The sequence below is a fragment of the Lotus japonicus genome, chromosome 1 (genome assembly GCF_012489685.1).
Source record: "Lotus japonicus ecotype B-129 chromosome 1, LjGifu_v1.2".
Lineage (NCBI taxonomy): Eukaryota > Viridiplantae > Streptophyta > Magnoliopsida > Fabales > Fabaceae > Lotus > Lotus japonicus.
Window position 1 is genome coordinate 88,894,288 of NC_080041.1, and position 11,041 is coordinate 88,905,328.

At 37.5% G+C, this 11,041-nt stretch overlaps 1 protein-coding gene across 1 annotated transcript; it reads right to left on the bottom strand.

Annotated features, from left to right (window-relative positions):
• Nucleotides 1-2,088: 2,088 nt before the first annotated feature.
• On the bottom strand, nt 2,089-4,867 carry LOC130710848 (FBD-associated F-box protein At4g10400-like). Its single transcript, XM_057560225.1, has 4 exons — nt 4,086-4,867; nt 3,842-3,991; nt 3,484-3,746; nt 2,089-2,368 (listed from the first exon to the last, which is right to left on the bottom strand). Exons 1-4 carry the CDS (start codon nt 4,845-4,847, stop codon nt 2,089-2,091), a joined length of 1,455 nt encoding a protein of 484 aa, XP_057416208.1. The 5' UTR covers nt 4,848-4,867.
• Nucleotides 4,868-11,041: the final 6,174 nt, after the last annotated feature.

Here is an 11,041-nt window from a genome sequence, read left to right on the forward strand (position 1 = left end):
CCTTGATCGTGAAACATACCAAAATTAATCATACGAACTAAAAGTGCTGCTAAGTATAGAAATGGTTGATTGAGATATTGGCTCTCTGCAAGGCCTGGAGATTTCGAACTATCTCCCTCTGGATGATACCAACTTTGTCTTTAATTATGCAGTTGTAATACAGAATCAGTCACCACTTAGTTATAGGAGAGTTAAAGTCATGACTTCATATATGTTCTCCCATTAAAGCCCTGTTTGCCACCATTAAGAGTGTGAATTATCTTTCGAATGCATTGTACAAGATCGAAGCTGAAGAAGCTAGTGCTTTTGTAGGCATTTAGATATGGTAATGGGTTTGTTGCTTGAAGGATCTAAGCATGAACATGACTTTTGTCGGTCAAGCGAATGAGATTGTAATTCCTCAAAGTGACAAAATTCTAAGTGGATGCACAAACTTTTAGCTTATCCAAAAAGAAAAGTGGTTGCACAGCAAGCTTCATGGGAGAAGGGCGAAAAATGTGAGCGTGAAGGAAGCTACGATTATTCACAGTTATGCTTCAATTTTCTTTTATTGGTTTTGCGTGATCATTTTTCTTAGAAACTTTATGGTGAAGTACATCTAAAATGTTCCAAACTTCTGAAATTCGTTACTTTCCTAATGAATTACTTCTCTAGGTTAAAAATTTCAAAAAGTTTCACTTGTCATTTCCTAGGGTACTCAACATAGCTTCACATTGTAAGTCAAGCATCTGAGAGGAAACCATTCAATTAAACTTGGGGCGACAATCCCTGAACAACTAACTGACTAAGTTGAACACCAAAATATAAATGAAAAATTTTGAGAACTCATTATAAACTTTAAGTAAATAAGAAAGAAGGAATTGCTGCTAATTCAACTTGCATCAGGAATACTTAAATCAAGAGCACAGTCAGACATATCTAATGTAATTGGCAAGCAATAACAGAGATATGTCAATATGATAGCATGATCCTGGACTCCTACACAAGCTCAAGAGTCAAGAATACCCAGAAAAAATATCAATCTGACAAAGAAAAATTCAAATGACAAGAAAGAAAAACATCCTACATCAAAATATTTCATTGATCTTCACTCTTCAGCTTGTTCTACTTTTCCACCATACACATTAACGAAAACAACCTAAACGATTTAACTATACCTGATATTTAATTTAGATGAGAAGAAATTAACCCTGTATCAGATCTCATAGGTCTTGATTCCAACTAGTCAAGCAAGTGGATCTTAGAAAAAATTACGGAAATAATAGAACCTACAAAACCTGCTTCAAACCATAGCAAATGGAAATGAAACTCTAGAATATATCATTTAGAAGATCTTCATTAGTTGAGCCTATAAGCAAAACTGTCTAATATAAAAGAAACAAAATCATTGTCTTACTAGTTAAAATATCAGATTAACTTAATCAATATTTCACTCTGTAAAAATTGAACAAAGACCAAACAGAACTTCGAAGGTACAAAAATGGGAGCAAGACAAATGTTTGTTCAGGAAAACATCAGGTATTGAAAGCACATTGGCAAGGTCATACACTCCTAGAAAGAGCATTGGGGTGTGGTTGTGTGTGCCTCATGTTTAGGGGTTTATCCTACTAGATTTTCCACCTTTTAGAAAGAGTACGTTAGCAAGTTTTTTTTTGGTAAGCAAAATTGTATTAATGAGATACTAGGGGTATCTCAACCCATGGTAATTACAAAGGATAGAACAAAGGAAAAAGGGAGCAAAGAGAACAGAAAACCAGATGGGAGTGTAACCCCAAGAAACCAACAAAAAAGAGAGCTGTTAATGAACACAAACACCAAACTAATATCCTAGGACAAAAACAACCCGCAGTTTCGCTTTGAGCCACAGCTAGATGACTTCACCAACAGCAAGACCTGCCGTTTTGAATAGCAAACAGAAAGAGCACCTGCTGCAACTATAACCAAGACTAGAGGAGGGAAGTGAACAACGAAGGATGAATTTGCCAGTCGTACAAAGAACAAGAGAAATTCTGCATCCTTTCCTTAAGCCAGCACCATGATTTGAACTGAACCAAATCAATTGCTCTGTCAATGCTGGGTGCTTCTCCTCTAAAAACGCACGCGTTCCTTGCTGTCCAAATCGTCCAGATTACCGCTATCCAGATTATCCAAGCCGGCAAGCCCCTTTCCTCTGGTTAAGAGTCCAACAATTGCAAATGTGTTGGAGAAAATGCATCTTACCCTCCTCTGGTAATACTGTCGAAATTCCTTGCCATTTGTAAGTTGCCATCCAAATGTTCCAGGCGAAGGGACAGGAGAAGAAGAGGTGGGACACTGATTCTTCCCTTTGTGAACAAATAGGACAGACACATTCCTTAGCAAGTTAAAACTATAAATTGTTAATATGTATTCAAAAGTGTACACTGCTAATGTGCTCGTTCTAAAAATAAAATGGGAGACGTTATACTAATACAAGCTCTTTCTCTCTCGTCAGCATTGGATCCCAGACCATCATGGAATCATGGAATATTGCTTCGACACAATTACCATGTGGACGAACGATGCCAACTAATACAAGCTATTTCATTCATATCAGCTTTATCTGATTCTTATGTATAACACTAGCAAACAATCTAACAATTTCAATATTCCAATTTCTCAAATTTTGGTGTGCAACAAGGGTATCCCTCAGCCAACAAACAGAGACTAGTCGATTTCGAGTCATAAAGACCACTGACGTGGACTATCCAACAAAGCCTTCCAATATTCTATATACTCAAATTAGGCAGAAAGAAACTAACCTAGCCTAAGATCTTATGAACCAAGAAAGTTGATATCCTACTAAAACTATGAAATAATAGAAAAAAACTGCTTTAACACACACAAAAAATCAAGATACTAAGAGTGAAAGATGAAGTTTTTCCTTAGCTATTCAAGTGAAGGACAGACTAAAATAATTTTTAATTCCAAAAAAAAAAAAGCAATAGCTGCAAAACTATTACTGCTTCCCTCTTACACTTGGCTGTTCAGAGACCAAGCAAGATAAAAGCTAGTTGCACAAGCTTCTAGGGTTCAGAGTCTTGCTATGAAACTTATGCTTCATAATGCTAATTACAGATTCCAGTGTTCCATATACTGCATGCATTATGGTATAAATTTGCAGATTGAATAGATAAAATGATCTTGTATAAATTTAATCTGACCAAATTCTGCTAGAATGTCATTGATACACAATAATTAAAAATAAAGAGCAATCTATGAACAAAAAATTAAATGTTGAGTATTTGTGTGAGTCATTGTGCTCGTTTGAGAGACCAGACATTCAATTGCCTCCCACAAGTAATTATCAGTATGAAACAGTTCAACTAATTTGAAAATTAAGACAATATTCATATCCATGTACGTAGCTACTAGTTAGAACTTAGAAGGGAATGAAGAAACAACTTGCAGATGACAAATCTAATTTGTTATCATTTAAAGGAAAGTTTACAAGTTGCAGAGCACCTCGTGTATGAGGATAGTTTTTGTATATTCTTAAGCCTTTCTTCTTCCTCTCCGGCGGTGCTACTGCATATTGTCATCCTCTTTAAAAATCTTCCATTCCGCATAATATATTTTGCAAATTGAAACTCACAGTTTGTACCTCTGTAATCATTTAGATAGCATTCTTTAAGGTTTTGTAGAATGCAATTAGGAACAAATGATGGGTCTTGGCAATCTTTTATGTTGCGACAGATTCTATCAAGATCGTATTCATGGAACCCTGGCTGTTAACATTAAACATCAAATTAATAAATAAAATGAAAACTTGAGAAAACCTGACAACAAAAAAATAGAAATCATCACAAGTCTCTAAGCAAACCTGGTTAATGACAAGAACTTGAAGCTTGGGGCAATACTTGAGAAATCTCACTACTTCAAACCAGTCACTTACATAACCTAAATAGCCAAGTTCAATACGGGTTAAATTGTGAAACATGGCTTCAACATCATGTGAAACTCTAGTATAAATCTGCATGGGTTACAATAACAAGAAATCAAATATCCCATTATTTTTTAAGAATAAAAAACTGCGGAATGATGGACAAGCCACTTAGCCACACTACCTGACTTAGTTTCAAAAAATGGGCATTATTAACCACTTTCATCATAAAGGGATTTGTACTTGACCCTGAAATAGACTCTGAAATATCTGCTCGGACCAACTTGGGCAAAGTTTTAAACTCTGTGCGAGCAACAGGTTCACCAAAAAATATATTACTTGCTTTCAATTCTTCAAGAACCGGACATCCGGAAAGAAGCTCAGCCAGACATCCACGTTCACATAGAATCCATCCTCGCAGATGCAGAACTTTAAGGAAGGGGAGATCAACAGAAGAAACAGTTGTTTTGAATTGTAAACCCTCCAACTTGAGAACCACCAGAGTTTTGCAACTGAAGATGGAAGAAGAGTTAGACAAGTTATACCAGCCGGGAAGGGAGATATCGAGGTGCTGAACTCGGCGTTGCAAGGCAGCATTAACCCAAACGGTGAGAGTGGAAGGTGTTAACTCGTCAACGTGATGACAGGAGAGGCGGAATTTTGTGATGGGTTGGTGGAATGGTTGGTGGAAATCTCGTGAGAGGATAAATGCATACACAGACTCAACAAAGCGTGAATGGCGCTTCGTGCTTCGAAGATATTTGGCATCGGTGAAGTTGAAGTCGAGAGTGGAGACTGAACGCCACAATGGGATCCACCTCTTGGAGAGAGCACTTGTGGCAATAGCTTCCTTGGTTGGAAGAAAAGAGAGTATGTTGCAGAGGATTTCGTCTGGTAAGCCGCTAATCCTATCCTCCATGTTCATCTTCTTCTTCTTCATGCTCATAAATCACTGCCTTTGCTCTAAACCCTGAAGTTGTTGCATGGTGTGTGTCTATTGACCCGTTAAGGTTACCCCTTATATTTTGATCAGACATAAATCCTAACCGTTGATTTAGTATATATTTTATTCAATGGTTATGATCTTAAACAGTAAATTAAATTACAATTATATCCTTCCTTTTGCAGTATATGATCTTACAAATAGGTTTGAGTAGTTTTTTTTTCAATTAGTTTTAAGCCTCATAACTTTCCTCAAAAAGCTATAGCCTAATGATGCATATGTTCGTATGATACAGATGAGGAACTCTTCTTCTGGGCATGCTGTGGAAATGCAGTCTCTTGTGGTGAGTTAGGTTGCTGATGGCTTTGAGTTGTTTAATTTGACTAGTTTGAGTTTTTTTTACAAGAAATGGTAGAACGGGGGAAAACACCTTCAGACTACTGGGCAGGGCGCCAGTGGCAAGTTGGTGAGACCAACAGAGGCTCACTCCTAATAAGAGTCTGATAGATCTTTCCGAAGAAGGTTGCACACCAACTGAGATTTTACTAACCCTAGAGGATTCGAACCCTCGACCTACTAGTTTGTGTTTTTGGTTATCAATTTTTGGCCTATTGAGATTACTTTAGTATTTTAGCCTTGAACAAATGTATTTCCATAATAGCTTTTCAATAAATATTGACACACCACATTCCTTTTTTTTTTGTACAAGAAGAAAGCAGAAACAGCAAACATGAAACAAAAAGTGGAAAGAAAACGAGCTAGCCCCGGCCTACGGTCTCACAAAGGAGACACCCATCGTATCCGCCAACAACAAACTACCCATGTCATCCGGGGGAGAAGCCACCAAGTGCAAAGGTCCTCTTGACGGGCTCTTAACCTAGCCAAGAAATTAGCACAAGCATTACCCTCTCGAAGGGTATGTCTAAGATCTACTGACCACGACCTCTCCAATAAGTCCTTGATATCCTAGATGAGCGGCGCTAGGACATGGCGCGTAGAGGGAACTGAAGAGACCAAGGACACCGCCTCCAAGGAATCCGAGAAACACTCGACCACCCGAAACCCATGATCCCAAGCAAACCTCAAACCATGAAATAGAGCTAGAAGCTCAATGTGGAGAATGTCTGGAACAACCAAGTAACAGTAGAAACTCATCACCTGCTCACCCGTAGGCCCGCGATTACACCCCCCAAAACCTCCATGGGGCGGAGTTTCAAGCACATTCCCATCAACATTAAGAACCGCACCATCCCGACTATAAGGGCACCAACTAACCAACCGGGCCTGGCCAACACGCATAGAGCCCGCGGTTGGGAACGCGTGGGAAATATCTGAAGCCATAGAGGTAATGGAAACCACCAGAGTTTGTCCAACAACCTGGTTCTCCAGGCACACAGAGTTCCGAGCTCTCCACACCCACCACAAGGTTGCACAGGCAACAGGAGAAGACAGAGCAAGGATATGTTGTAGCCAAGCCCACGCATCTAGGTTCTGGAAAGACAAAGCAGTCACATCAAATTGCATTTGAGACCAAATTCTACTGGCCTGAGAACAATCACGAAGGCAATGGGTGATTGTCTCATCCTCAGAGTGACACACGGAACAAAGCGGGGAGGCTGCCATCCCTCAGAGTGACACACGGAACTTGACCAACACCTTGTCCGACATCCAAATCATCAACAATGGCTAGAATATATCCCCCATTTGATCGTGAAAGCATAGAAAAAAACGGTAAGTGCTTCCAAGTGTAGAAATGGATCATTGAGATATTGGCTCTCAACAGAACTTAGAGATTTCGAGTTAACTCCCTCTGGTCTTTATGAAATTGTAATACAAAATCAATCACCACTGTGTTTAAATCAAAGTTGTCACAATTGATTTTAGATAAAAAAAATTCTTTTAGCAAATTGATCATACTAACAGTGAGTTGGTAAAATGTAGTTTTCCTAAGGCAATAATGTAAAATACAGTTGTAAAATCTTAGAGTTGATTATGTTTAACGCATGAGCTACTCTCTCTAACATCAACTTAATAGAAGGTTTATAAGTTGATGACCAAAAAATTATTTGTTAACAAATAGGCTACCATTTTTATGCTTCAATTTTCTTTTGTTGGTTTTGCAAAATTGCTTTCCTTATAAAATGTATGGTGGAGCACATCTAAGATCCTTCCGAACTTATGTAATTCACTATTTTCTTCATGAACTACTTCTCTAGGTTAAAAAGTTCATATATTTTAGATGTCTCACAATGTAAGCAAAGCATTTAAGAGGAAACCATTCAATGGGAAGAAACTAACCCTGATATTAACCAAACAATGTAAACGATCAACCAAACAATCTAAATGATTTCACTATACCTGATATTCAATTCAGATGAGAAGAAACTAACTCTATCAGATCTCATAGATCTTGATTCCAACTAGTCAAACAAGGGGAATTTAGAAAAATTAGAGCAAAGCAAATTATAGAACCTACAAAACCTGCTTCAAGCCATAGCAAATGGAGGTGAAACTCTAGAATATACACTTCATTAGTTCTGCCTACAAGGTCCAGTTTCTGCTCTTTCAAGGCTGAAACAGCTGTTAGTGGAAGATTTTGTGGAGGAGTTAACTGAAACTGATTTGGTGGTAGTAAAATCGGAGTTGAAATCAGAATTGTTGGCATCAGAGGATACTGCTCTACCCCGTGCAAATAGAGAGGATGGCCTGACTTCAAATCAAATTATCGATTTCAAGCCACATGTTGCTCCAAAGGTAAGAAAAGCTCCAGCACAAGAGTGTTAATGGGATCTTTATTTGATCCTGGTGGAATTACTGAGGCTGAGGAGTGGGGTCGAATTGTAGCAGCAGCCAAAACCAAGCATTTGAGTAACCTGGTCTATATTGTTATCATTTGAGGCATATAAAATTGGGGTAGACCTGGGTTATTCGTCCAAAGAGTTGATGTTGTGGCCTCTAAGCTTGGTGCATATCTCACTAAAGTTTACAAGTGTGAACTAGTCAGTAAACTAGAGAAACAAGATGATGAGTCAACTGACACAGCCACAGTTGCAAGGGAAAGGGCGTGCGTATTCGTACCATTGCTGTAGTTGGCACACTAGTAGTTAAGTGAAATTATGGAAATGAGCAGCAGTCTCTCAATATCATTTTACTCTCCAGCCAACTCGGTTCTGCAAGAGCTACTATAATTAGGAGTATTTCAGATCACCATATTCAGGTTGCCTCTACTGCTGATGTTGAAAATTGGGTGGCTAATCATGATTTTGGATCTAGGGGGTATGATCATTATGTTTCAAAATTCAAACAGTGGGACCTGGTGGATTTTCAACTATGACAAGTGTTTCTTATTTCATTTGCAGAACAACAAATCCAAGTGCAAATAGAAGACCAACTTGAGGAATGTCACAAGTCTTTTTAACCGTGGAACCAGAATTCTAAGAAATATCAGCTGAAGCCTGGTGGATCTTTAGGATTTTTTCCCTACCCCACCTTGAGGACAATGTGGATCTTTTATGGGCGGGTACTGATAGAATTAGACTTAGATCACCTATTAATAAGGTATATCATAGAAGATATAAGAAATAAGGAGATTATGGGTTGGGGCATGGGCTGAGGCCCGGGCCTGTTAAGCAGGTGGGCAAGAGTTAGGGCCCGTTTGGTGCGCTGTATAGTATGAGGTCTGATAGTATTAGACCTGATTGTATAAGGCCGGATAATATAAGGGCTGATAAAAATTTAATACTATACAGCGTTTGGTAAGACATTGTATAACTTGTCGTCTTGTTTAACTTAATACAATCCTATGTTTGGTGAAGTGATGAATATAGTATAAAAAATAAATATTTGTACAAAAATACCCTTTAATAAAAAAAGTGATTTTTACAGGGTAACATTGTGAATTCAAGTTTTAAAACCTCACAATTAACTATATACATGGTAGAAGCTACCCTTTCCAACTTCTCAGCAAAATGGATTTTGGGACTAAAATCAATTCTCCAATTAAATTGACAAACATATATAACCACTAGTCAATGAAGATTGATTATAATTAGGACTCCCAAACATGGAAAATCAGCCATGATTTGTAAAATCACGGTGAGAAAGCAAATCTTTAATTTCTATCATGTGCTTTGGAGAAACAGCTTGTGTCATGTCTCACATATCAAATTATTGGATAAAATACATCAGATATACACTCTTGAAAAGTGTTACTGACAAAGTACAATAAGAGGTAAAACTTTTGGAATTCTAAGGCCTTACAGAGAAATTGGAATGAAGAACACTAAGACATGAATTTTACTGATTCATATTGCAGAAAAACATGGCTTTGGGTAGATTCTTATTGCTTATTGTTTTGGGTGGGTATGGTGTGTGGTGTTGGTGCTTTATTTGGGGGTTCGAATACTGTATGGGGGTTTCTCTTTTGTTTAAAAAAATTCTTGATCAAGCAAGTTCAACGACATGAATTGGCCGGACAGAGGCACCCCACTGCCTCCCCGATGCACTGAGGCATCACAAGATGTGAATTTTATCCAACAAAATCTCACACAAAGAGAAATTACTCAAGCTCCCAATTAGGGGAAAAAAGAGTGAAAGAAAACAGCAGAGAGGAAGAAGGCAAAGATACAGAGATGAAAAGATGAGAAACTGTAACATAGCAATGGAGAAACAATAACTTATTGACAATGGAGGATCGGAGGAAGAAGAGGAACGTGACAGAAGAAGAAAGAGGAACGTCGATTAGGAGATGAATGGAGGTAGGGTAGGGTTGGAATATTTTTTAAGTAGCTAATACATCAAAACTTATCAGATCTTATCCTCCCTTTAGATGATGTATTAAATTATTCATCATTTTGATGTATTAGAAGGGATTGATGGATAAAGTTATCCAATACGATGTAAGCCCCAAACAACTGATAAGCCCATAATGTATTGTATAAGCTTATACAATCAGGCCTAATACGGTGCACCAAACGGGCCCTTAGTTGTTAGTTTGGATCTGAATTAATAGGTCATGGTAACAGTTAGTTAGATAGGCTGTTGTAACAATTACTTAGTAAGAATTCCTATAAGAGGAATAAGGAGGTAGTTTGGGAGCTTATTCTGGAAAGTAATTCAGTTGTGGGAGAGTTCCAGCTTCTCAATTCTCGAATGCCAGCATCTTATACTACCAATAAGAGAATATATCTTTCTTCTCTGATTCTGGTCCAGTTCTATCATAGTCAAGCAGAATAAATTGAGAACATTATAGAACCTACAAACCTGCTTCAAATCATAGAAATGGAGATGAAACTCTTCCATTTAGAAGATTTCCATCAGTTCTGCCTATAAGCAGAATTGCTCTAATTATCTAATAAAAAAGAACCAAAATATGGTCCTACAAATTAAAATACCAGATTAATTTAATCAATATTCACGTCGTAAAGCTGAACAAATACCAAACAGAACTTAATACAAAAATGGGAGTAAGACATTTGCCTGTTTGGGCAAACATCAGGTATTGAATTTTGAAAGCACATTGGCAAGTTACAACACTCCTAGAACGAGCAAATTGTGTGTATTATGTTTAAGGGGTTTATCCCCACTAGTTTTCCACCTTTAAGAAGGAGTATGTTAGCAAGTTTAAACTAAAAATGTGTTTAACTACTCACAAAGTTGTAGACTGCTAACATGCTTGTTCTAAAAATCAAATGGGAGACATTGAAAAATATATTATAAATCAGTTCATTCATATCAGGTTTATCTGATTGTTACTATAGTGCACTAGCAAGCAATCTAAACAGCTTCAATATTCCAATTACTTAAACTTTGATGTGCAACAAGGGTACCATCTGTCGACAACCAGAGACTAAGCCATTAAGAGGCATGAAGACCACAGCAGTGGACTTCCCAACAAAGCCTACCAATATCCCAATTGCTCATATTAGATGAAAAGAAACTTACGTGCGTAAGATCTCATGAACCTAGCAAGTTGACATCGTACCAAAACTAAAAGAAAATAATAGAAAAAAACACCGGTTTAACACAAAATAAAATAAAATTCAACCTACCAATAAGTATAACCTTTTCTTATTGAAAGGATAAAACAGTCTTATGTGAACAGTTAATTTCTAACCAAGTTCTGCTGCATCGCTACTACATCATTGATATACACGATAATAAGAAAATTAATACTATCAGAAGACAGAAGAGTAATC

What these genes read in the sequence shown, in the direction of transcription:
- LOC130710848 (XM_057560225.1), bottom strand. Translation starts at nt 4,847, where the DNA reads ATGAGCATGAAGAAGAAGAAGATGAACATGGAGGATAGGATTAGCGGC. An exon ending in ATTTTTTGAAACTAAGTCAG is followed by an intron (nt 3,992 to 4,085) that starts GTAGTGTGGCTA and finishes TAACCCATGCAG; the next exon opens with ATTTATACTAGAGTTTCACA. An exon ending in AAGTTCTTGTCATTAACCAG is followed by an intron (nt 3,747 to 3,841) that starts GTTTGCTTAGAG and finishes TAATGTTAACAG; the next exon opens with CCAGGGTTCCATGAATACGA.